The sequence below is a fragment of the Dama dama genome, chromosome 5, assembly GCF_033118175.1.
Source record: "Dama dama isolate Ldn47 chromosome 5, ASM3311817v1, whole genome shotgun sequence".
Lineage (NCBI taxonomy): Eukaryota > Metazoa > Chordata > Mammalia > Artiodactyla > Cervidae > Dama > Dama dama.
In genome coordinates, this window is record NC_083685.1 from 114365028 (window position 1) to 114391120 (window position 26093).

The 26093-nt window shown below is 57.6% G+C and overlaps 1 protein-coding gene across 3 annotated transcripts; it reads left to right on the plus strand.

Moving 5' to 3' along the window:
• FMNL1 (formin like 1) lies at positions 1 to 26074 on the plus strand. Of its 3 annotated transcripts, none has more exons than XM_061144260.1 (27): positions 1 to 201; positions 9137 to 9220; positions 10766 to 10879; positions 11640 to 11713; positions 12084 to 12167; positions 12500 to 12637; positions 12938 to 12955; positions 14743 to 14851; positions 16086 to 16162; positions 16354 to 16447; positions 17345 to 17419; positions 17729 to 17839; positions 18839 to 18988; positions 19476 to 19577; positions 19747 to 19999; positions 20218 to 20547; positions 20756 to 20880; positions 21530 to 21732; positions 22190 to 22424; positions 22586 to 22654; positions 23499 to 23579; positions 23668 to 23797; positions 23926 to 24089; positions 24341 to 24442; positions 24590 to 24685; positions 24974 to 25094; positions 25612 to 26074. In XM_061144260.1, the coding sequence occupies exons 1-27, from the start codon at positions 73 to 75 to the stop codon at positions 25713 to 25715; spliced, it is 3372 nt and encodes a 1123-aa protein (XP_061000243.1). In that variant the 5' UTR covers positions 1 to 72; the 3' UTR covers positions 25716 to 26074. The 3 variants fall into 3 exon arrangements, with proteins under 3 accessions (XP_061000243.1, XP_061000244.1, XP_061000245.1); XM_061144262.1 differs by lacking the exon at positions 1 to 201 and adding an exon at positions 9002 to 9020; XM_061144261.1 differs by lacking the exon at positions 12938 to 12955 and having other exon boundaries at positions 2 to 201.
• The last annotated feature ends 19 nt before the right edge of the window (positions 26075 to 26093 follow it).

Below are 26093 nucleotides of genomic sequence, written 5' to 3' on the forward strand. Positions count from 1 at the left end.
CCTTGTCCGCCCTCCCCGGGAAAGCTGGATTTCCGAGGCTGGAGGCGCCTGGCCGACTGGGTGGGGACCACCATGGGCAACGCGGCCGGCAGCGCGGAGCAGCCCGCGAGCCCCGCCGCGCTGGCCCCCAAGCAGCCCGCGGCGCCCAAGCAGCCCATGCCCGCGGCCGGAGAGCTGGAGGAGAGGTTTAACCGGGTCCTGGTGAGTATGACCCGCGGTGCGCGCGGCTCGGGCGTAGGGTAACAGGGGCTCGCGAGGCGTCCCCGCCCCCGGGGGCTCAGGTACCGCTTGGAGATCCCCGGCGGCCCCTCCAGGGGGGGTGGGAGTGACAGTGGTTTCTTTCAGAGTGACTTAGCACTCTCCCCCCAAAACTTTCTTCTGCGATCGCCCAGCCTCCCTCCCCAAGACACCCCCTCCCCCAGAGCTTCTGGGTCTAAAGGTCTAAACAAAAATGTCCTGTGAGGAAGTTGTGAGCTCGACGGTGCAGTGGGGTCCCGGGGGCACCCCCTTTCCCTTTGCACGCAGGCCAGGCTGCCGGGTGCAAGTCTGGAGCATCTGCTTGTGTTTGGGGTCCTGATCTGCTGGTGTCTGAGCTGCTGGGAGCTGGGTTGTTAGGTCAGGCAGAGGTGCTGGCTGTGTTTCTCCCTCCCTCTGTCAGGGAGTGCTTGTCTGTGGGTCCTTCTCTTGGGCCTCCCCTGCACCCACTGGAGGGATTCAGGTTAGGAAGGGCGGGGTCAGGATGGGTTGGTAGCTCTGGCTTGGGGTGGAGCAAAAGTCTGAAAGCCCCCCTCCCACACTATCACCTGCTCCACGAAATTGGGGGCGCTTGGGGACTAGGCCACCGGGGAGGAAACCACCAGCTCAGACGGAACCTGGAGGCAGTTGGCGGGTGGGGGCTCCAGAGCTAAGTCAGGGTGCCCTAAGACCCGGTGGAAGAAGGAGGGCGATAGGCCCCTCATTCTCACTTCCCTCTGCCTACCTCAGCCCTGTCCCAGGCTCCCTTCTCTAACTAATTGCCTGGTGGCCTGTCTGCTGTCAGCTCCCTCTCCAGACCGTGGGTGACAGGCAAATAAGGCCGTGCATTTCCCCAGAGGCACTTCCAAGTCTGAGCAGGCTGGCACTGCAGGTCTGAGGGTGGGGGCCCGAGGGAGCTGCAGGCAGCAGAGCCATGCAGGCCGGTGGCCGTCCCTTCCACTGCCTTGACATCACTTCCCCTCCCCTGGCCTGCCGTGAGGCCCTACTTGCCAGATCCTCTGCATGGCCCCTCCTAACAGTTCCTGGAAATCTTGGCTGCTGCCCCCTCCCAGGAGAAAGCCTAGGAGGGATTGGAGGAGCTGTGGGGTGGGGGTGGGCTCTGATCTATACACTTTGCTTGATTTGGAGAGAGGGAGGCAGAGAGAGGGAGGATACCTCACAAGGCTAGGCCCCTAGTACCCTACCTCTCCACCTGCTTCCCTTTCCCCAAACCCATGGCTGCACAAAGCTGAGCGGAGCGGAGCAGAGTTGGAAGGGGGAGAAGGGGCCATCGGGGGAGACTGAGTTAGTGATGGATCCCTGGACCCCAGCCATCCTGAATGGGGGGACACCATTCTGTCTTTGCCCTTAAGTGGCTATGGATGGGGGGTTGGGCTTTCTGGGTGAGGCCCAGGCCCCAGTCCGCGCGTTCTCTGTTACCAAGAAGAGATGGGGAGGAGCTGTGTGAATAATTCAGACCCCTGGAAAATCCAAAAGTCAAGGGTAATGCCTGTGTAGGACTTGATTGCCCTGCTTGCATTTTTTTTTTTTTGCCTTTGCTCTGATTGGCTGAGTCTGACACTGAATGCCACTGGGGTGCCTGAGAACCAGGGCGTGGAGGGTGGAGGCCCAGAGAGGGGTCTGAGGGTGTCTTGGTGGAGACAGAGGTGGTGGCGGGGTGGAAATCTAGGGCAGCGGCACCCACTGGGTCTCACCCCTCCCAACCCCCAGGAACCTTGGTGTGTTTACACTTCCCCCTTCTTCCTGGGAGGGATCAGCCTGTCCCATGTCTTGCATGAGCAGAACACACCCAACCCCAGGTCTCTTGGCTAAGAACCTGGCTTCTCTAACTCCTCACCGTGTCCTGGGGTGACAGTCCTTGGCTCCTGCCTGAGGCTGGCTGGGGCTGTGGATTTGGCTAAACCTAGTGCGGCCCAGAGGGTAAAGAATCTGCCTGCAATGGGAGAAACTTAGGTTTGATCCCTGGGTTGGGAAGATCCCTGGAGATCTTGGAGAAGGGAATGGCTACCCACTTAAGTATTCTTGCCTGGAGAATCCCTTGGCCAGAGGAGCCTGGCAGGGTACAGTCCATGGGGTCGCAAAGAGTCAGACACGACTGAGCCACTAACACACACACACACACACACACACACACACACACACACACACAGGGCTAGTAACAAGGATTATAGGTGCCTTGTAGTAAAAAATCCGCCTGCCAATGCAGGAGACATGGGTTTGACCCCTTGGTCTGGAAGGTGTCCACTGGAGTAGGAAATGGCAACCCAGTCCAGTATTCTTGCCTGGAAGATTCTATGGAACAAGGAGCCTGGTGGGCTACAGTCCATGGGGTTGCAAAGAGTCAGACACGACTGAGCGACTGAGCCCTGCACACCCTCCATCTGAACGCTGCCTCCTTGGCCAGAGCCGAGTCCTGTCCTCAGTGAATATCTAAGAGGAGAACCTCAGACTGCTGAGGGGGTGGGCCTCACACATCCAGGGATCCTCCAGTCTGGATGGGGGAAGCACAGATAGCCCTCTCCTTGGGATCTAGTCATATGTCCCCAGGGAACCTCTTCCTTTCACTGAAGCTCAGCCCTTTCCTCCTCGGTGGGGAGTAGGATCCCATACAAAACCACTGCTTGGCTTCTGGCAGTGGGAGCCCTCTTGTGGGTTAGGGGTGCTCCGACCAGACCCACTGCTAGACAGGAGTTGAGGGTGCTTGTTTTCCCTTTCCCCAGGGGCAGCCTCTTTCCAAGGCAAGAATGGGTGGCGGGGGTTCTTTTTCCGGGGAAGCTGTGAGAGAGAGGGGTGCCCCGGCTTAAAATGGGAGTGGGGAGAAAGAGCAGGTTGTGCCAGGGTTTCCGCCTGCTGCCTTAGCAACAGCGGAGGAGCGATGGCTGCCCAGAGACACGGGCCTGCTGCGATAGTGGGAGACCAGCCCGCGAAGCTCTGCGCTCTTGCCTCTCCTACGCCCTGCTGAGCGCTGGGTGTCTTCCAGACCCTTCAGGCCTTCCTCTGCAGGGGTCAGGGTTTGGGACGGCAGGGCACTCTTTCCAAGGCCTGCCGGAACTGCCAGGTTTGCAGTCTGGCCTAGGATACCCCTGAATCTTTCTGGGCAGGGAGGAGACTGTAGCCCTGGGGCAAAGGGATCAAGGGAAGGCGCTGTGATGTGCTGGAGGCCAAGTGATGCTGGCATCTGAGAGGAGAGGAATTCACCAGATGGGCCTGGCACCCTGGGATGCCCTTAGCATGTGCCCAAGGTGGTGTGCACCTGGCCAGGCTGTGTGGGGAGGTCAGGACAGTCTGAAGCAGGGTGTGGCTGCTGGAAGTCCTGCTTTTAGCTGGACCCCTTCCCTGTGGGGACTAGGACTGGAGGTGAAGGGCAAACGTGGGTATGTTATTCTGTCGACTGCAACCAAGGCACTGCCTTTTCGATTGGTCCCTCCTCTGGGGTGGGCCAGATGAAGTTCGGCGCATGGAGCTGCGAGGTCACTCCGACCCTGTGTCTCCTGTCTCTGGGGTCTCACATGGAGGATCCCGGTGGGGCTGTGGCTCTGTGGTCAGAGGCTGGGCTGGGCTGGGCAGAGGCCGTGGGATGCCATTCCCAGCAAGCAGGCCTGGCACATGCTGCCCCTGGAGACCCGGGGATGTGGTCGGCGTGATTCACAGTGACATCTGGGACCAGTTGGCCTAGAGCTGGAAGGGGGAAATGGGCAGGAACAGGTGGGGCTGCTCTCGGGCCACCTCTGCATTTTTCCTGGGAACACGGAGCCCTGGGAGGTGGCTTAGGCTTCCCAGCCTCTAAGAAGGGCAGGGGTTACTCATGGGAAAGGCGGAGGACCTTCCTTGGGCTTTGGGGTCATGAAGTTGAGGATTTGAGCTTCGTCCTGGCCACTTACTACCTCTGTGACCTTGAGCAGGTTACCCACACGCTCTGAGCTTCAGTTTTCCTCATGTGTAAAAAAGATAAGAAAAATGGTTATATGTCAAGGACTCCCCTGGTGGTTCTGTGGTTAAGACTCTGCGCTTCCACTGCAGTGGGCGCGGGGTCAGTCCCTGGCTGGAGAACTAAGATCCCGCATTCCACGCAGTGCGACCAAAAAATCAAAAGCGTGTGTGTACTTGCTAGGATCCTCGAAGGGATTAAATAGAATCGAGGGGATTAAATAGATGCTTAGCACGATGCCTGACACAGAGCAAGTACTCAGGAAACACTGTCCACCGTGAGGACGGAAGGATGTTGGAACCCATTTGCTCCTCTTCATCTCGGGGGCCCCTCGAGGAGGAAGGAGCCCAGACCCTGCCTCCTCCCTCCCCCACCTCCAGCTTCAAGACCAACCACAGGTGCCATCTTTAGTCTTTGACCGCCGCAGGCCAGGCTGCCCTGCCTGCCATCGCAGGCTGCCAGGTCAGCCACAGTGGGGCCTTGACGAAAGCTGCTGGTGGCCGGAAACCACGAGAGGGAGGGCCCACCTCTCCTGGAGGGTGGGGCAGCGGCGGTGCTAACGGTAGCTGTGTGCATGTGGATTGGGGGTGGGGAGGCCTGCACTTCCCTCTGAGAGAGGGTGTGCTGGGGGGGGGGTTCCCCAGTGAGTAAGAGCTCTGTGTGGGCAACAACAGGAAATGTAGGGTGCTGGGTGGCAGGAAACGGGGCTGGCTGTTCTTGGTTCCTCAGACAGGCCCCTGGGGTCAGGCTGTCTGAGGAAGACCCTTGGGGGCCCGGGACCCACGTTTCTCATTGCTCTGAGCGCTCCTTCTTCGAGGAAACTGAGGCTTCTTAACCAGCTGACTTCGAGGTCACCTTGGGCAAGCGGCCTAGTGGCTCCAGGCCTCAGTTTCCCATTTGTGAAACGGGGATTAGGATGGTATCTATTGGGTTGGCCAAAAAGTTTGTTTGAAGCTTTCCTGTAAGTTGTTATGGAAAACCTGGATGAACTTTTTGTCCAACCCTATACTTTGTAGGCTTGTTGTTGAGATTAAGTCACATGGCATAGGGTGAATGTTTGGAAGGAATATTCATTATTATCATTTTTTAATCGGAGTATGATTACTTTAGGGAATATTAGTTATTGTTGTCATCACCGTTGTTAGTCTCCTACCAGCCTGGATGGTAAGAGCGGTACCCTGCTTGCCCTTGGTCCTGCCATGGGGACCCTTCAATCCCGATGGGAGAAGCTGTTAGCTTTGTGGGGTTCTCAGCACCTGATCCTAGGGCCAGGCTACCCCACATCCTCCTCTACACCTTGGATTGCTTGTAAGAGCCCTAGAAAATCTATGTACCAGAATTTTGAAAAGTGGATAAAATCGATTGTTTCTGGAGCTGCACTGAGAGCTCTGAGACCAAGGTTGAGGCTACATAGAGGTGGGCGGGGGAGATGGATGGGGAAGTGGGGGCTTGCTTCTGGGTCCGTCAGGCTGTGGAATCCCTGTGGGGCTGGTCTGAGAATTTGGGCTGGTGCCCAAGCTCAAGGGCATCCTGGGGCTTGAAGGGCTAGGCGTCCTAGGGAAAGGGTGGGCAGGTGTGTCGGGATGGAGTCTCAGCTCAAACTGAAAGTGAAACCGGAGGGTGTGGCTGTGTCCAGATGTAGCTGGAGCCCCTTCAGTTTCCAGGGACACCTGCCAAGATGTCAGGGAGGCGGAGTTGGGGATGGCGTCCAAGAGGCTGGTCTTGAGTGTGCAGGGCTGGAGGCCCCCTGACACCCAGAGAGGGGGGCAGGAAGGAGGCCGAGTGATCCCCCACACATTCTAATAGAAGCTTCTCTCAGTCAGGGTCACGGTCACGCCTGGAGAGATGAGTCACCCTCACAGCAGCGGGGGAGGGGGCTGAAGGCTCAGTTTGGTTTTTTGGCAGAGCTTTGGAGACAGGTCCGCTTTATCCGGCTCTTTTCACAAACTTCTGTCCGCACACATCCCTCGCCTTGGGGGCTTCAGTGGACTCCCACGACCCCCCAACCTGCGACATGTCTCTTCATCGTGGTTTGCCCCTGAAGAGTATTGTTACATCAAAACATAGCACCTCACCGGGTGGTCTTGGGAGCCCTGAGTCTGAGGCAGGAGGGAAATGTGCCCATTTTATGGAAAAGGAAAGTGAGGCTGAAGGAGGCAGAGAACTAGTCAGGCTAGGTGGGTCCCCTGAATCCAGCTCAGGTCCTCCACGTCACGGCCGCCTCCCTCCCCTCCCCTCGTAGGAGGTGGGTGTCTCCCCCCCACATAGAGACACCTGGACTTCACGATCCTTTCCTACCTCATCTGAGCACCGTCAGCCAACTTCCTGCTTGTCTCTCAGCCCCCAGCTCCCGGGTGCTGCCTGCTGCCTCCTCACTAAGGACCCCAAGTCTGGTGGTCTGTCGATGTTTCTAGGGTGGCCTCACCCCACTCAGAGCGAGTGGCATCACCTGTTCCCCTCTCCTGCTCCCCAGGGGACCCGTCTCTTTTGGTGGGCACCTCCAAGGAACAGCTGCTAATTAGCGCTCAGCGCTGTCAGAGCTATTTCTGATTTCCGAGCCTAAATTTAGCCTGTCTGGCAGGCTGGAATGCAGGCCTGGGGGCCTGAGGAGGCCCAGGTGGGGAAGGGGCAAAGGGGTACCTTCCCCTCCACCACCACTGGACAGGTGTGCCGGCCCAGCAGAGGCCTCCCCCTCCCCAGTAATAGCCATGGGGTGGAAGTGGGGGAGTGGACCTGGGCGCTGGTTCCCAGTCAGCTTGGGGCTCAAAGGCAGCCTGGCTCCCCTTGTCCTGGCTTCCTAACCTTGGGCAGGTCATCAACCTGTGCTTGAAGCTGTAGTGGACAGGTGACAGTGATGCCAGTAATGGTGGGGATGGGGGGAGGCGGCCCTCTGTGAGCAGGGCTGGTCAGCCCTCAGGCAAAGCTGGCATCACAATTGTTGGAGTCATTATGAGGATTAGTTGCCGCCTCTAGAAGTGCTGCTGGGGCCACTCTAGGAGCCAACAAGTCCCCAGGGTGGGTGAGGACCCCCAAGACCCCTATCAGGAAGCAGCGATCCCCTCTAAGGCTAAGCTGCTGAGACCTTCCCCACTCCTCTGCGCCCTTCCCCTCCCCCCCACCCCCAACTCCTTCCTCTGTGCTGGCCACCAGTCCAGGTTCCCTGAGGTTGCCTGCCTTCTGTCTGCTTCCTCCTCCCTGCCCAGTCTTGGCTCCCCCACCCCCTCCACCTCAGCTCTGCCCCACCCTGGGTCTCTGTAGGGTGGAGGGATGGATCAGGAGAGCCCAGAGAGAGAGACAGAGACAGAGAGAGGATGGGCCCAGGGAGGACTTCCAGCCAGTAGGACCCTGGTCTGGGCTCCAGGGCCCCTTTCCTGGGCGGGCAGTCCCTTCCAGAGGGCAGGAGCGGTCCAGGCCCTTGGCGCCAGGTTGGGGGAGGGTGGCAGATGAGACCGGGGGCGGTTTCCTCAATCCAGGCTCACTTTCGCAATGGGGGAGAGGGATGACGTAGCCCCATCCCCAGACTCCCGCTCGGGGAGGGGGCCGGGTGGACAGGCTGTTTCACCTCTCAAGTGGGGCCCTGGCCGGAAAGCTTGGGCAACCAGGGGCCAAGGGCATCCAGCTTCCTGTTGTCTGGGGCTGACCGAAAGCTGTGATTTTGGGGGTGCGATCTGGCCAGAGCCCCAGAATTAGACGCAGCACCCCAGAGAGGAAGCTGGCTGAGAAGCCTCGGGTGTGGGTGTGGCCCCGTCTCTGCTCCAGCTGTGGCGTCCGCTCAGGGCCACGTGACCGAGGATGTGTAGTCTGAGCCATCAGCGTGGATGGTGGGGGGGTGGGGGTGGGCTCCTCCATCCTGGGCTGGGTCTCCCCAAGGTTCCCACATCACCACTCAAGACTCTGAGCTCCTTGAGGGCCAGAACTGTTTTTGGGACCTGACACCTATTAGACTCTCAATAAACCTGGGTTTTACTGAAATGAGGTGAACTGGCATTATCTCCTGGTTCTATTAGGGAAACACTCACAGTCCGGGGGGTGGGCTGCCCAGGAAGACCCTGGTGCTGGTGGTTCCTGGTGATTCCATAGCCCTAAGTGGGACCCTAAGCTTGTCCCGTGGGGAGAGGCTTGGCAGCCGCCTTGCAGCCTTGTCATCTGTGGCTGGGAGAGGAGGGCCCGGGCAGAGCAGCGCTGACCTTTCTTAGTTCTGGAGGGGAGTCCCAGCCTGGGCCACCAGAGCCACAGACCCAGCGCGCTGCCTGCTCTCCCCGGTTCCTGTGACAGAGTGGCCTTCCCCTGGAATCTCCCTGGGCCCTGCAGCGGTGATCATCTGCTGGGAACTCCCTGCCTGTCTGACTTCATCCCCCTCGGCCTGTGCCCAACTCCTTCTGTCTCGAAGTGATGAGGCGGGAGGGTGCTGGGAAGGGCTGGGGGCTGTTGGGGGCTGTCCTTGCAAGCGGCTTTGTGGTGCTCATGAGACACAGGCGCCCTGAGCTGGGACTAAACACATGTGGTGTCTGTTGGCACATGGGAACAGAGCATGGCGCACGCCTGGCCACACTTGGGCTTGAATGAAGATGGGTCCCTGTTAGCTTCCCACCCAAATGGGAGAAGAGATGATACGTGCTTGTCACACATGGAGAAACGAGCCCAGAGGGGCCTGAGATCCCCGGAAGTCAGGCTGAGAACACATGCTCTTGCCTCCATTGCAGGGGTGACAGACAGAACTCAGGCCTCGGAGTCAGGCAGGCTCAGGTTCAAATCCCAGTGTCACTTGGGCCTTCGGAGAGGTGTTCCACGTCTGGGCCTTGGTGTTCTCCTTGGCTAATGCTGCTTATCTCCAGGGGTGAGATGGGGATAGGGACTGGTCTCTAGGGGGTCCCCTGAAGACACCCAGGCTCCCCTCCCCTGAATGTTAGATCTCCAGACTCAGCCTTTTCACCTGGATGTCTTCCTCCCCAGAACTGCATGAACTTGCCCCCGGACAAGGTCCAGCTGCTGAGCCAGTATGACAACGAGAAGAAGTGGGAGCTCATATGTGACCAGGTGGGCACAGGCCCTGCCCGTCATCCGGTACCCTGCCCTCCAGGCTGGGATGGGTAGGGGAGGGGACACTGCCATGCTGCTGCGGGATCACGACCCTGCCCAGGGGCCAGCATGGTGTCTGGGAGGGTGCTGAGGGTGTATGCTGGACTCTGGAATCCCGTTTTCTTGGGCATGGGCTTGATGAGACATGGGCCTGATGAGCTGGACCTGATGAGACATGGGCCTGATGAGCTGGACCTGATGAGACATGAACCAGGCTGGATCTGCCCTCTGAAGAGCTGGGGCAGGGGCTGGCCCAGGGCAGCGGCCGGTGCGGCTGGGCCCACGTCCCCATCCTTCCTGCTGAGCTCCCTGGAGCAGCCTCTGGGCTGGGGAAGAGCAGGTGCAGTCCCAGGGTTGGACATCTTTGTTCCACCCCTTGGGGGTTGGGGAGGAGGGTCAGGAATCCCTGTCCTCCTTTGACCTTGGGTCCAGAGGACCTGCAGTCAATCAAGCCGCTTCCCAAGTCAGCCAGCTCCCAGACAGCAGAGCAGGAACCAGAGCCGCTGGCTCCTGGGGGCTCAGTCAGGTGTCTGGGTTTGCTGCCTTCTTGGCTCACGCTGGCTGCCCGGGCCCTCTGGCTGTGGGGCCGCTGTCCATGGTAGCAGCGAGGACCCCTCTTGTACAGCCGGGGCGGGGTGGGGCCTGGCTGCTGCCGTGATTCAGCAAGGGAGGGAGACTGGGGGGGTGGGGATTTGGGGAGCAGGGAGCCTCCCCTGGGAGCCAGGGCTGGGCCTTCGGCTCCAGCTAATGGACTGGGATGGGAGGAGCTGGCAGGGCAGGAGTCTGGGAGGTGAGGGCGGGGAGCTGCCTCTGGAGGTTTCGGGGCTGGGGTAGGGGTCTTTGTTCCTCCGCATCTCAGGTTGGGCACATAGAGGCCTGGGAGAAGTGAGGGGTTGAGGGTGGTGGCAGGCATATCTGAGGGGTCTGGGTTGGGAAGGAAGGGAGCTCCTTTGGGCAGGGGACTCTGATGTGGCCTCCACCTTTTGTCTGAGTGACTCCTAGAGCCCTGGGTGGGGCCGCTGTGTTGAGCACTGGATACTCAACACACACAGGTCCCTACAGGACAGCTGGGACAGAGCCCTAGGGGAGGGAACCCCAGCCTGCCAGGTGCTGGCCCCTCCTCAGGCCCCTCCAGATTGTTCTTCTGCCTTGTATTCCAAGCTCTGGGCCGGGGTGAGGCCCAGGGAGGGCAGCAGGCTGCGCCACCTACTGGCCTACCTGGGTCTCCCCCGCCAAGGTAGGGTGTAAGGTAGGACTGACCCCGCCACACTGCACCCAGGCTGTGACCATGAAGGAAAGGGATGGCCTGGCCCAGGACCGGGGATCTCTTAAAGTGGCCCGGTGGATTGTTTGGGTTTGTGCCTTTGATATTCGAGGTGGGGGGTTTTAAGACAGCCTGGGACCTCAGATCAGAGCTGAGAAAGAGGCTTTGGGACAAGGGCTGGCCATTTGCCCTGGGGTGGCCCTGGCTGGTACCCAGTACACCCCACTCCATCTCTGCAGGAGCGGTTTCAAGTCAAGAACCCCCCAGCAGCCTATATCCAGAAGCTGAAGAGCTACCTGGAAACCGGTGGGGCCAGCCGAAAAGTAGCAGCAGACTGGATGCCCAACCTCGGGGTATTTGTCCCCCTCTTCCGCTCTGTCCCTTCCCCTGCACTTTGCAAGCACTGGGGCAGCTGGAGGAACTGTGCATGTGAACTCTTCTGCAGACCTGTGTGGGCACACGGATGAGGGTGTATATACACGGGACAGCGAGTGCCCTGGGTGTGCACTTTTATGGGTTCCTCTGCAGCTCCTGTTTGTGCTCTGATGTGTACACTTATATGTATTTGTGTAGTGTATACGTACACATGGGCACACTGTGTGCCCAGGCATGGATGTGCGTGTGTGTATTATGTGTGCCCTTCTGTGTCCACATATGGATGTATGTGTATCGAGTCCTTAAACAGGGGTGTGTGTGTGTGTGTGTGTGTGTGTGTATGTGTGTATGTGCGTGTACCCCATGTGTCTGTATGTGGATTTGTATCTTACGTCTGTGTACCCCCTATACTTGTTAATGGATGTGCACATGTGTGTGGGTACCCAGGGTGTTCATGTTTGAATGTGTGCGTATCCTTTGTTTATGTGTATGTGTGTGTGTGCATGTAAGGAGGCATTGGTGTGCCTCTTTTGTGTCTGCACATGGCCCTGTGGCATATACCCTGTGTGTTTTTGTAGGGGGAGTACGTGTGGCCTGAGAATGCTTATTCTGCCAGGCAGTTGTGTGGAGGTGGTGGGGGCGGCTGAGCGTGAAAGGCCAGTTGTGGGGGGCGGCCGGGCCCTGTTGGCTGAGGCCCGGGGCCCCACCCATCAGACTCCCCCTGTTTTTGGCTCCCAGTTTAAGAGGCGAGTTCAGGAGTCCACGCAGGTGCTCCGGGAACTGGAGATCTCTCTGAGGACCAACCACATTGGGTGAGTGAGGGCTTGGATTTCCGTGGGGAGGATGGGGGAGGGAGAGAGCTCTGCCAGCGGGGAGCCCCTGGGGGCCCCTTACTATCCTCCCCATGCCCGCTCCAGGCTGTGCCTGTGGGCCACCCCTCCAGGATGGGGGTCCAGAACAGCTCCCCTGCCTCCTTTCCTGCCCAACTTTGACTGGTCCCTTGAGCCGTGGTTGGGCCGTGGGTCCTGCCCGAGTCCTAGCATCCTCCCGTGGCATCACCGGGTCTTCTGAGGCGGGGGCTGGTTGCTGTCTTCTGGGGGGAGGACCCTGGGGCCCCTTGCTGTGCCCATTCAGGTCGGCACCCCCTCCTGGCCGACGCTCAGGGAGCCCTGTGTCCTGCAGATGGGTGCAGGAGTTCCTGAACGAGGAGAACCGCGGCCTGGACGTGCTACTTGAGTACCTGGCGTTCGCACAGTGCTCCGTGGCGTAAGCTGGCCCTGCCCTCAGGCCACCCCTCAGAGTCCACACCTTCCTGCCGCTCGCCCACTCCTTGGCCACTTCCAGACAGCGCACCCTGGGCCCAGTCTGCAGCCCTGCAGTGGACCCCGAGCGAGGCCCCTTCCTGAAGGCCCGCTGTGGACGGGGAGGGACGGGGCCTGTGCCGGCCAGCTGGGACCTACTAGGGCCAGCCCTGCGTCAAGAACACACGCTGTTGCTCCTCCGGCCCCTAGCCTCTCCTGCAGTCTCCCCCGGTGCCCCGTGCCCCTCTCTTAAGGGCCCTGCTGGGCTGGCCTCCATCCACAGTCTAACCTCCGCAGGTACAATATGGAGGCCACAGACAACGGGGCCCCGGGCTCCGAGAAGAGCAAGCCACTGGAGCAGTCAGTGGAAGATCTGAGCAAGGGTCCGCCCTCATCCTTGCCGCCCCCAACCAAGAGTCGCCACCTGACCATCAAGTATGTGGGGCCCCCTTGGTTGGGGTGGCAGGGGCAGGGTGAATGGAGATTTCACCCCTGACTGCTGTACTCAGCCTGTTCCACCTGGGCCCTGGGGGTGGTGGGAGGGCTGCCTGGCATCGGGGATCAGAGTAAGGGCCTCACACAGGGCTCAGGAGATGGGTGTGTTAAGAAGCCTTTGGGGTGAGCACTTAGAGGCTGGAATTTGAGGGGGGGTCTGGGATAAGGAGGGGGTTTCTGGGTCAGGGGGACCCCTCTTGTACTCATCTAACCCCCTGTTTTCTCCCATGCGGCCTCCAGGTGCCCCCCTTCTCCCCGGTACGTACCTGCCTAGGGGCTGGTGCATGCCTGGTCAGCTCCCAGGGTGGTGGTGGGATTGGGTGAGGTGTTCAACTCAGGTGACACCCCTGGATTCAGCTGCTTCGGATATGTCAGCCTACCCTAACTTAAGACATCCAGCTGGGAGGGCAGGAGAGGGGAGATGGCCCTGAACCCTCGTGTGGACCCCGGGTGCCTCCCTTTTGTCTCTGGGACAGGAAACCAACTTCATCTTAAGACCCAAACTCTCACAATATATTTCTTTCTTTCTTCTTTTTAAAATTTTTATTTATTTGGCTGTGGCAGGTCTTCGTTATAGCATGTGGGATCTAGTTCCCCGACCAGGAGTTGAACCCGGGTCCCTTGCATTAGGAACACAGAGTCTCAACCCCTGGACCAGCAAGGAAGTCCACCCCTGCTCCCCATTTTTTAATTTTTTAATAGTTTTTATTTATTTATTTTTTGGCTGTGCTGGGTCTTTGTCGCTGCATGGGCTTTTCTCTAGTTGATGAGAGTAGGGGCTATTCTTCATTGCAGTGTGGGCTTCTCACTGCAGGGGCGTCTCTTGTTGCAGAGCACGGACTCTGGGGTGCTTGGGCTCAGTGGTTGTGACTCGTGGGCTCTAGGGCACAGGTTCAGTAGTTGTGGCACTCTGGCTTAGTTGCTCCACAGCACATGGGATCTTCCCAGACCAGTGATCGAACTCGAGTCTCCTTTGTCTCTTGCATTGGCAGGCAGATTCTTTACCACTGAGCCACTAGGGAAGCCCTCCCCAATTTCTTTGTTCATTCATTCATTCATTCAACAAACATTTTTTAGCATTTACTATGTACCAGGCATGCTGGTAGGTGCTCAGGTGACAGATGACACTGCCCTTGGGAGTCTTCCATCTAGGAGGGGACAGTGTGTGACAGGCTGTCATGGAGGTATGACTGTGAGCTCTAAGTAGGGAAGTGGCCACTGCCTGGGCCAGGAGGAAGGCATCCCAGAAGAGATGACACTGGAACTGTGTCTTGCAGGCTTTACAGGCAGTGGTGGGATATAGGGAAGGGCATTCCAGGCAGAAGGAATAGCATGAGCAAAGACTCAGAGGCATTTGAGCAATGATGGGAATGCGGCAAGCAGAGGGAGGAGTGGTGTCTCCCACTGATGTTGGAGATGGGATAGAATTGTCTTGAGGACCTCATGTGGAAGTTTGGTGGTTGTGACAAGGGGGAAAAAATCACCTATCTTTTATCAAAGAATCAGTGAGCACACTCATATAGCACTTACTTTGTGCCAGGCACAAACTAAACTCATTTCATAGTCCCAACAACCTTATCAGGAAGGTGCTGTTATTACCATTATTATTTTACAAAATAGGAAACAGGCCCAAGGAGATTAAGTAATTTACCTTGCAAACCCTCAGCTGCAATTTGACCCAAGGCGGTCTGAATTCGCAAGATGGAAGATAAACCCATGTGGCCATGAGCGCCACCTTGTGGAGATCATTTTCATTGCAGTTTACAAGCTTTGGAGGTCTTTGCCTTCTATAGGCTCTCCACATATTAAGTCCCCATGATACAGCAACTCTTTTTAATGCCACCAGGTCACTGCTAGGGGTCTACTTCCCTGACATCCCCCTTAAAATCCCCCCAAAATACCAAGCGCCAGGCCTAAGGACTGAGGAGGACTTCCTGCCTTCAGCCGGCCTCTTTGGTTGGGTGGGCAGGAAGCCATCTGAGTGGTGGGGGGAACAGGAAGGGTTTGGGATTCTGATCCTTGCTGCCTCCTCCCCACCCACCCAGGTTGACCCCGGCCCACAGCAAGAAGGCCCTGAGGAATTCCCGCATCGTCAGCCAGAAGGACGACGTCCACGTCTGCATCATGTGTCTGCGTGCCATCATGAACTACCAGGTTGGCCAGCGGGCCTGGGGCCTGGGCACTGACTGTCCTCCCTGGGGACTGCCTAAACTGCTGGGGTTCTGGGACCAACTGTCCCCCACCCTGTCCCCAGTGGAATCCTGGGGACGGGCTGTTAGCTTGAGTCTTAAGAGGAGAAGCACAGATTTCTGTCCCCTCCTAGCCAGGTCACCTAGAATACCCTGGACATGGCTAGGGGTGTGGACATACCTTACATGGGGGCATAGGCACCCCCATCAAGAAGGGCCAGACATCCACAGGAGAGCAGCCTCTGGGTTATTTTGTTTGGAGGGGTGATTGGTGAACCCAGTCCTTCCTCACTCAGCGGGCCTCTCAGGATTCACTGTGTCCAAGATGCTGAGTCTTGACACTGGTTTTTGAACAGACAAAGGTGTTTTAAAAAAGGGGCCAGGCTTTGGCTGCCACTGAAGAGGCTATGGTTGGATATAAAGAACTTCCTGAGCTGTGGTACATATACACCATGGAATATTACTCAGCCGTTAAAAAGAATTCATTTGAACCAGTTCTAATGAGATGGATGAAACTGGAGCCCCTTATACAGAGTGAAGTAAGCCAGAAAGATAAAGAACATTACAGCATACTAACACATATATATGGAATTTAGAAAGATGGTAACGATAACCCTATATGCAAAACAGAAAAAGAGACACAGAAATACAAAACAGACTTTTGAACTCTGTGGGAGAATGTGAGGGTGGGATATTTCAAAAGAACAGCATGTATACTATCTATGGTGAAACAGATCACCAGCCCAGGTGGGATGCATGAGACAAGTGCTCGGGCCTGGTGCACTGGGAAGACCCAGAGGAATCGGGTGGAGAGGGAGGTGGGAGGGGGGATCGGGATGGGGAATACGTGTAAATCTATGGCTGATTCATATCAATGTATGACAAAACCCACTGAAATGTTGTGAAGTAATTAGCCTCCAACTAATAAAAAAGAAAAAAAAAAAAGAACTTCCTGGGAATTCCCTGATGGTCCAGTGGTTAGGAATCCGTGCTCTTAGTTCTGGGGCCCCAGGTTCCATCCCTGGTCAGGAAACCAAGATATTACAAACCACCTGGCCAAAAAAAAAAAAAAAAACCAACTTCCTAAGGCACTTAGATACCCGAATGACATGGCGCTCACCATGCTGGAGGTACGGGACGGGAGGGTGCTGGCAGTCCTGGGGTCTGCCCAGAGGAGCTGACCTCTCCTTTCTTCCTAGTCCGGCTTCAGCCTCGTCATGAACCACCCAGCCTGTGTCAATGAGATTGCTCTGAGTCTCAACAACAAGAACCCCAGGTGAGGTCTGGCCCCTAATCTTTCTCTGTGTCTAGATTCTCCTCCTACTTAACCCCTCGCCTACTCAGTCCCCCAGTTCTCAGGACCACTGCCCATCAGCTTCCCTGTCCTCCTCCCTAGCCAGGCCCACGTCCACCTTTGCCATGGGGCCTGCTTGTTCTCCAGGGACCACCTGCCTCTTCTCTCCCCAGAACCAAGGCCCTGGTGTTGGAGCTGCTGGCGGCTATTTGTCTGGTGCGGGGAGGACATGATATCATCCTTTCTGCGTTTGACAACTTCAAGGAGGTAATGGAGCCCCCACCTTGCTTAGAGCCCTGTTGCTGGTAGGTGTGGCCTCTGCTGGGGGCAGCTAGAGATGCTGGGTAGGTATTTGGGGTGGGGGTGGTTTCCTCATCTAAAGGGAAGGTACAGGGTCACACAGGGGCACTGTCTGGGGTGACAGGGACAACTACGGGGACTTGCTGAACCTCTGACCTTCAGTTGCCAGATCCAAACTGGCCTTGATCCATACATCTCAGAGTCACTGACTCTGGTTAACAGGCTAGTTAACCAGAAGTAACTGCATGAGAGTATGATGCATAAGGCAGCATACGGTCATGCATTCCTTGAATGGGTATTTATCGAGGGCCCACTATGTGTCAGGCACAGAGTGGGCAGTTGAGTGGGCAGCTGGGATACATTAGTGAACAAAAGGAACAAAGGAGGCAGGGGAAGACAGATCATCAGTGATACAATAAATAAGCAGATTACATGGTGTGAGAGAACGATAAATATTCTGGGGAAAAAAAGCCAGGGAGGCTGTTTAGGGAGGGGGAACTGGGAGGTTGCTGGGTAGTCAGGGAAGCCTCATGGAGAAGGTGAGATGTGAGCAAAGCTGGGAGGGGAGTGAGGGATTGGTGTGGTGGCTGTCTTCAGTAAGAGCTCATCAGGCAAATGGAATAGCAAGTGCAAAGGCCCTGAGGTAGGAATGTACTAGGATGCCAGAGTGGCCAGAATGGAGTCAGTGTTGGGGGAGGGCTGTGAGAGATCAAGAGGGACAAGGGGTTTTGAGCAGGAGAATGATGTGGCCTGACTTAGATTTAATCTGAGAGGGGCCCATAGAGGCCTAAGGGGGTGGGCAGCTGGAAGACGGCTTAGGTGGTACGTCACTGGGACCTCAGTGACAGCATTCCTCCCACCCAGGTATGTGGAGAGCAGCACCGCTTTGAAAAGCTAATGGAATATTTCCGGAACGAGGACAGCAACATCGACTTCATGGTGAGCTCAGGCCTGGGCTGGGCTACCCTCGGGTACCAGGAGCAGCTAGGAGCCTGATATCTGGGATCTGGGCTAAGCTCCTGCCAAGTATGAGGACTGCGTGGTTGGTGGAGGAGGGGTGGATGTCAGCAGGAGGGAGGCTGGGAGAAAGGGATGTGGGGGAAAATATGTATGGGACACAGCCTGATTAGTGGGGTGAGAAACAGAGCAAGGGTGGGGGACTTGGGGATAAACTAGGGGGTGGAAGTCACGGAGAACCCCCCCACCAAGAGGATCATAGACCTGCTCACTGCCCCCCCACCCCCGCAGGTGGCCTGCATGCAATTCATCAACATTGTGGTACATTCAGTGGAGAACATGAACTTCCGTGTCTTCCTGCAATATGAATTCACTCACCTGGGCCTGGACCTGTACTTGGAGGTTAGCCCTGCACCCCCTACCCCAACCCCAACCCCAACCCTGGGACTTAACCACTTGCCTGCTGCATATTATACCTCAGTGGTTAGCATCTATAAAATAGGAGAACCACAGAAATAATAAAGACTATAAATGTGTAGAGAGGTACCTGCTGCAAAATAGGCACCCAGACCACAGAGCCGTTGTAAGCTCTAGAACAGGCTCTGGGAGGCCCTGACACAATGGGGAGCACAGAGATTCTGAGCCAAAGCAGGAACTGGCTCTTGCTGTATAGGTCTGGGTCATGGGAGAGTTCCTTGCTCTGGGGAAGGTGGGCAGAGGGGCTTGGTACTTCCTGGTTTGGCCTGAGCAGACAAGCTGTAGCTTTCCTCTGATTTCTTTGTGAGGCTTCCCAAGATGAGCAGGGCCTTTGGGACTGGATTTTTGAAACCCAGAATCAACAAAAAGTGAAAAGCAGGCTAGGGTGATATGTCCATCCCATGGAATATTATTCAGCCACAAAAAAGAACAAAGTACTGATACACGGTACAATAGGGATGGGCCTTGAAAACTTTATGTATTATGCTCAGTGGAAGAAGCCAGACACAAAAGCCATATATTGTATGATTGCCTAAAATGAAATGTCTGTCATAGGTAAGTCCAGTAGAGATAGAAAGATTGGTGGTTACCAGGGGCTAGAAGAGGAGAGGATGGGGGAGTGGTTGCTAATGGGGACAGGGTTTCTTTTGGGGGTGATGTTCTGGAATTAGGTAGTGGTGAACGTTTGCACAACCTTGTGAATATACTAAAAATTACTGAATTGTACACTTTAAGAGAGTGAATTTTATGGTATATAAATTATATCTCAAAAAAAAAAACAAAAAAAACAAAAAAAAAAACCACCCCAACCCAAAAGTGGGCTATGTCTCAGGCCCCTTTGTCTTGGCTCTGGTGGTGATGGGGGTGGTATTGGAAAGATCCCTCATACCAGGCCTTACCCTGCACCTTCCGTCCGGGGGACAGAGGCTTCGGCTCACGGAGAGCGACAAGCTGCAGGTGCAGATTCAGGCCTACCTGGACAACATCTTTGACGTGGGCGCTCTGCTGGAGGACACTGAGACCAAGAATGCTGTGCTGGAGCACATGGAGGAGCTGCAGGAGCAGGTGGCCCTGGTGAGAGCTGCCCCCGAGCTGGCAGAGAGCAGGCCCGCAGAGCCCCCCGCGCTGATATCAGGCACCGGTTCTAGGTGTGCGTGGGGGGCCCCCTGAGTTTGACCTGAATCCTTTGGGTGTCTCTCTCAATGAATGTTCATTGAGATCCTCCCCTGGGCTGGACCTCTGAGGAAGGCAGGTCCCCTCTCCTCCAGGGGCTCAGACACCAGGCCTGATTTGGGTGGAGCTGGGTGCCCGGGGCCCCCTGCCAGACCAGTCTCCTCTCCATCTCCCTCCTTCATCAGTGGTGTCGTGGTTCCCCCTCCTGAGAGAACTTTAGTGCTCTCAGGACTGCCCCTACTTGGGTTCAAGTGCCAGGCTCCCCCAGGGCTAAGCACATCCGGAAGCCTCCCCCAGCCCTCCAGGCAGGCACGCCTGGTGCCACCCCCTCCGCGGCCGTGCCAATGCCCGGCTGCGGGTGGGAGCTCACCATTTGCTGGTGCCACAGCTCACAGAGCGGCTTCGGGACGCGGAGAACGAGTCCATGGCCAAGATCGCGGAGCTGGAGAAGCAGCTAAGCCAGGCCCGAAAGGAGTCGGAGACCCTGCGGGTGAGGTTGCGGGGAAGTGGGTTGGGCGGGAACAAGGGGTGGCCCGGGCTCCCAGGAACAGACAATCTGGGGGCTTCTAGGCTTGACACGTCCCTCCACCCCGGCAAGAGAATGGGGGCTCCGTGCCAGGCTTGCCCGTGGTTCTTAACCCCTCCCCCGGGGCTCGCAGGAGCGCTTCAGCGAGTCGACCCCTATGGGCACCTCCAGACGTTCCTCTGAGCCCGAGAAAGTGCCTGCCCCTGCCCCGGCGCGGCCGTCGGCCCTAGAGCTGAAGGTGGAAGAGCTGGAGGAAAAGGGGTTAATCCGTATCCTGAGGGGGCCCGGGGATGCGGTCTCCATCGAGATTCTCCCGGTCGCTGTGGCAACTCCGAGCGGCAGTGATGCCCCGACTCCGGGGGCGCCCACCGGCTCCCCCAGCTCAGGTGTGCAAGAGCTTCAAGCTGGCGGGGGAGGCGGGTAGGAATCGGGGCGGGGTACAGGGGGAGCCTGGGGACGACTCAGGCCGGGAGAGGTGGAAGAGGTAGGTTTTGGTTGCGGGCGTGGCTCAGGTGCAGAGGGACCGCGATGGGCCCAGTGCGCATGCGCAGGGCGGGGAGGCGAAATTGATGCCACCTTCTTCCCGCCCCTTCCCCGGTTCTAGCCTCGGAACTCCCACCTGTAGCAGAGCCGGCTCCTGGAGCGGCACCGCCACCGCCACCTCCACCCCCACCTCCACCCCCACCGCCGCAGCCCCCACAGCTTGGTCTCCCCTCCCAGCAGGAAGCCCCACCCCTGGCGCCCCCTCCGGCCCCGCCCCTCCCAGGCAGCCCCGAGCCCCCGCCCCCGCCGCCGCTGCCAGGCGACCAGCCGCCCCCGCCCCCGCCGCCCCCGCCGCCTCCCGGCGAGGACGGGCAGGTTCCTCCGCCGCCCCCGCCGCCTCCGGGAGGTCCCTCCGATGCTCAAGCAGGGCCTGGCTCAGAGATGGGCCCAGGTGAGTGGATTGCCCAGGGCAGAGGGGCAAGGGAAGGGAGGATGGTCGGGGGGAGGGGGCGCCTCTGGCTTCATTGCCCTCCAGAACCTTCTGTCGGTGGGCCTCCTGCGGCCTCCGGCTTACCTTGTCTGCCCTCGTTGGGCCCGGGTGGGGCTCCTTCCAGCCATCCCACCACATACTGCCCCAGTGCCCACTCCCTCTGTCTCAGGAGTGAAGGCCAAGAAACCCATCCAGACCAAGTTCAGAATGCCACTCTTAAACTGGGTAGCCCTGAAACCCAACCAGATCACAGGCACTGTCTTCACTGAACTCAATGATGAGAAGGTGCTACAGGTGAGTGTGGCTCTGCCTTGCCGCTGGTGTGGGCACTGAAGGAGGAGAGGACTGCCTGGGTCATGCTGGGCATGGGGGGTGATCACTTCCTCTACCCATTTTACAGAGGAGGGCACGGAGGCCCAGGAATGGGGGTTAAACCAAACTGGTTTAGTGCTTCTAGTAGAAAGTGTATCCTGATTCCCCTGGAGGCTTTCCCTCCATCCCTGTAGAGGGGCTCAACCTCCCCTAAGCCTGGCCCCTCTCTCCTCCTCTCAGGCCCCTCGCTCACCACCTTTCCACAGACACCCAGGGCCTCACTTTCAGTTTTCTAAAAGGGATGTGTACTGTTGCATCCCGGCCGTTGCTCATGCTGTCCCCCTGTCTGAATGTCCTTTTTCTCTTTTCAACTCTGGCGAGTTGAGCTCTTCCTTCAGCTGAAATGTCTTGGAGTCTAGGTCCCCTGGGTGGGGTGCTGCTCTTGCTTCATCTGCTTCCCTCATTTCCCCCATCAAGGCCTGTGATCAGGTCGAGTACTGACTGGTTTGTTTCTCTGCTGATGGTTTGGCCAGGGTTGGGTAGATGGCTCTGGCACAGAGCACAATGTTCAGCCAGGATCACACCAGACCCCGGCCCCACCCAGCGCCACCTCCTCTCCCTGCATCCCCAGGAGCTGGACATGAGTGACTTCGAGGAGCAGTTCAAGACTAAGTCCCAAGGTCCCAGCGTAGACCTTAGTGCTCTCAAGAGTAAAGCAGCCCAGAAGGCCCCCAGCAAAGCCACACTCATCGAGGCCAACCGGGCCAAGAACCTGGCCATCACCCTGCGCAAGGGCAACCTGGGGGCAGATCGCATCTGTCAGGCAATCGAGACGTGAGTACCTCTGCCCTGGGCTTGTGGGAAGCCCAGCCCTTCTGCTAGGACGAGGTTGTTGGGCAGATCCTAGTAAAAGAGTCCCAGCTATGGGACAGAATCCATCAAGTTCATACCAACGCTGGTCAGAGGGTAGAGGAGGAAACTGTTCCCATTTTCAGGTTAAGAAAACTCAGGTCATACTATGATTCCATGCCCAGGTGGAGATGTTCCTTTTGTCTTCTTTCTTTCTTGCACTCAGCTCAGGCATTTACAGCTTGGGTATCTGCCACTGATATATGTCTGGGTTTCCGGGCTTCCTAGCTTCCATCTTCCTCTGACTCTTATCTCTTATTCTCTTAAGCTGTTGGTAACAGCAAATATTTGAGTTCATTTATTCAATCAAGTGATGGGGTAGGGGTAGTCCTGCTCTCAAGTACTGGTGGGTGTGGAGTGATGCTGACCCCTCCCCTCACAGGTATGACCTGCAGACCCTTGGCCTGGACTTCCTGGAGCTGCTGACCCGCTTCCTGCCCACAGAGTATGAGCGCAGCCTCATCACCCGTTTCGAGCGGGAGCAGCGACCGATAGAGGAGCTGTCAGAGGAGGACCGCTTCATGCTGCGCTTCAGCCGCATCCCCCGCCTGCCCGAACGCATGAACACGCTCACCTTCCTGGGCAACTTCCCAGATACTGCCCAGATGCTCATGCCGGTGTGCGCGGGCTGGCAGGGTGGTGCGGCCTGGGCTGGGATGGGGGAGGAGGCAGCTGGCAGCCTGGTCTCCGAGAGGGCATCTGAGAGCTCTGGAGCCTCCTACCAGCTTCCCCCTTGCTCCTGCCCCAACTTACCATGCCTTCCCCATCCCGCCCCCAGCAACTGAATGCCATCATTGCAGCCTCAATGTCCATCAAGTCCTCGGACAAACTCCGCCAGATCCTGGAGGTGAGACCCTAGGGCAAGGGTCTAGGAGGCAGAGACCACCCGTGATGGCTTGTGTGTTCTGGGTTGTGTGAGAGGGAGACCCAGGCCCTGCCCTGTGACCCTGGGCTGCACCCACTGTAAGGTTCTCACTTCTCACTTTTGGTGGTGGTGGCGGTCACAGTAGCTTTGTTTGTTGTTGATTTTGTTGTTGGTGGTGTTTACAGTTTTTGGTGGTGCTGTGTCCAGACTTAGGACGACAATGCTAAGGTGGGGTTGGGGGCCACATTCCAACAGCCCATCTCACACCCTGCCTGAGGGTTCATTAGCAGAGCCTTCTATTGTCTGAGAACCAATAGAAATGACTGAGAGGGGCATTGACCCCACAGCCTCAGATGAGGTGTGGGCAGCACAGATTTGAGTAGGAATAGGTGGCTAGGTGTAAAGAAACTGCCTGCCAGTGCAGGAAACGCAAGAGATGTGGGTTTGATCCCTGAGTCAGGAAGATCCCCTGGAGTAGGAAATGGCAACCCGCTCCAATGTTCCTGCCTGGGAAAATTCTATGGGCAGAGAAGCCTGGGGGGCTATAGTCCATGGGGTTGAAAAGAGTCAGACATGACTGAGTGACCAAGCATAGCACAGCAGATGACCAAACTGCGTGTGCTATGGTGCTAGTTGTGCACATGTGTTAAACACGTGTATACGTGCGTCACGGACCTGAGGCATCCATGCAGGAGTGTGGTGGCTGCTGAGTGTAGGGCCTGTTCCTGGCCACCTTGTCTTCTTGTGTAATTTATACTTTAGGGGGTTTCCTCAGCCCCGGCACCCAACTGAGCTCCCCACCACCCACCTGTCCCACCTCTTGCAGATCGTCCTGGCTTTTGGCAACTACATGAACAGCAGCAAGCGTGGAGCAGCCTATGGCTTCCGACTCCAGAGTCTGGATGCGGTAAGGAGGGGGGGATGGAGGGGGCCCCCTGACCTTCGGGATGGGGGATGGCTGGGGGCGTGTGGCTTACAGCAGGTCCTCATTGCAGCTGTTGGAGATGAAGTCGACGGACCGCAAGCAGACGCTGCTGCATTACCTGGTGAAGGTCATTGCTGAAAAGTACCCACAGCTCACAGGTTTCCACAGTGACCTCCACTTTCTGGACAAGGCCGGCTCAGGTATGGGTGGGGGGTGGGGCTCAGCCCTGGGGGCAGATACAGGTTGGGAGAGAGCCAGGGGAGCTCAGAATGTCATGGGACAGGAATGCTGCCTCTCTGATTCTTTGCTTCTCTACTGTCCCACTCAGTGTCCCTGGACAGCGTGCTGGGGGATGTCCGCTCCCTGCAGCGAGGCCTGGAGTTGACCCAGCGGGAGTTTGTGAGGCAGGATGACTGTGTGGTGCTCAAGGAGTTCCTGAGGGTCAACTCACCGGTCATGGATAAGCTGCTGGCAGACAGCAAGACAGCTCAGGTGGGCTGGGGCTGGCCCCAGCCAGGGAGGCGGGGAGGCTGGGGTGGGGGCAAAGGACCACCTAGGTAGGGTTGTGTAGCCAAGGCCTGGAGCCCTGTGACCCAGCAAGACTGCCTTAGGGGATGGGGCAGGAGGGAGCAGCCACATGCCTAGAGGAGGAGAGATGAAGTGGCCAGTGTCTTAGTGGGTACAGAGCAGTAGTCAGGACCCGAGGGGTCTGGACTGGTGGGGTTGACAGCCTGTGCCCACAGGAAGCCTACGAGTCTGTGGTGGAATACTTCGGAGAGAACCCCAAGACCACATCCCCCTCCATGTTCTTCTCCCTCTTTAGTCGCTTCATCAAAGCCTATAAGGTATGTTTGTTTGATGGGCAGGCTGGGACCCATGCGGGGCATTGCAGCCTCTCCACACGGACAGTGGGAGGGGTGGGAGCTATTTCTGCTGGAAGTGGACTAGGGAAGGGATGACTCCCCTCATGCACACCCACCTTGGCTCCTCAGAAAGCCGAGCAGGAGGTGGAACAGTGGAAGAAAGAAGCAGCTGCCCAGGAGGCAGGCACCGACATCGCGGGGAAAGGGGAGCCCCAAGCACCCAAGGTAGGCAACTATTGCTGAACTTGGTACTGGGATCTAGCAAAGCTGATGCTCGTTATCTTCATCCCAGAAGATGAAGATCTTCATCTGGTTCTCCTCCACACCTTTGTTTTTATGGACCGATCCTGCCCAAGGCCAGGATGCCTCTGTAGCCTGTGGTGGGGAATGTTTTCCTTTTCCTCATGCCAGCTGTTCTTATTGTGGGGGACCAGGCAGGTGGTCTAGGGTTTAGTGGCACAGGAGGGCAGGGGATCCTGGAGCTGAAGTTATATACCCTCGCCCTCCCCCCAGTCCCCTCCCAAGGTCCGGCGGCAACAGATGGACCTCATCTCTGAGCTGAAGCGGAAGCAGCAGAAAGAGCCACTCATCTATGAGAGTGATCGTGATGGGGCCATTGAAGATATCATCACAGGTGGGGGCTTGGCAGGGGCTGTCCTGTCCTCGATCTGTCCTACGCTGTCTTCCATCCACCCCCCAACCCTGGGGGGGTCGGGATCTGTCTGCCTCACTGCCTCTTTGCTACTTTTTCTGTCTTTTTCCCTTTTTCCTTTCTCTCCTGGCTCCTTCCTTCCAATCCTCAGTGCTCAAGACGGTGCCCTTCACTGCTCGCACTGGCAAGAGGACGTCCAGGCTCCTCTATGAGGCCAGCCTGGGAGAGGAGATCCCCCTCTAGCCCCCAGGTACCCACCAGCCCGGCCTCGGATCCCAGTGGCTGACTCACAGCCCTGCGGGCTCCTGGGGGGTCTGAGTCGTGCTGCCCTCCCCTGGGCCAGGCACGGGGCTGGGGTGTGTTGGACAGAGGTCTGATAAACAAACAGGCTCCCTCCCACTTGCGCACAACCTGGAGGGGTGAGGTCTGTGCCCTGGCGTGGTGTCCCAACTCTGGGCAGACCCCTGGAAAAGTAAATGTCTCTCTTCTCCTCCGCCAGATCTACGGAACCAGCCCTACATCCGCGCGGACACAGGCCGGCGTAGCGCTCGTCGGCGCCCGCCTGGACCCCCGCTGCAGGTCACCTCCGACCTCTCGCTGTAGTCATTATTTCTGCAGATGGACTGCGAGGCCTGGGAGCGGGGAGGGGGGGCGGGGAGGGGCAATCCGGGACTTGAGGAAGGTGGGACTCAGCTCGGCTGGGCCGGGCAGCCTCCTCCACCAAGGTCCCCACCCCTGGGCGCCCCTCGAATGGGCAGGGGCGCCCCTCATCTTGCCACAGGGGGAGGCATCTCTGGCATCCCTCTTCCCTCAACAGCCATACTTAGCCTCAGCGGGAGCCCGGCCTGTAACTTATGTAAAGGGTAACCTCGCGCCCCTTCCACTCCCCCCACCCCGACCCAGCTCCGAGGACTCCCCATGGACCTTATTTTTATACAAGATTAATAAAGACGTTTGCAAAAGATCCGCGTCCGCTCCGTG

Bases quoted from the DNA above. Each gene is read 5' to 3' on its own strand.
- FMNL1 (XM_061144260.1), top strand. From the start codon at position 73: ATGGGCAACGCGGCCGGCAGCGCGGAGCAGCCCGCGAGCCCCGCCGCG. The intron at 22,425-22,585 runs GTGTGCGCGGGC...TCCCGCCCCCAG, and splicing joins CTGCCCAGATGCTCATGCCG to CAACTGAATGCCATCATTGC. The intron at 24,443-24,589 runs GTATGTTTGTTT...TTGGCTCCTCAG, and splicing joins GCTTCATCAAAGCCTATAAG to AAAGCCGAGCAGGAGGTGGA.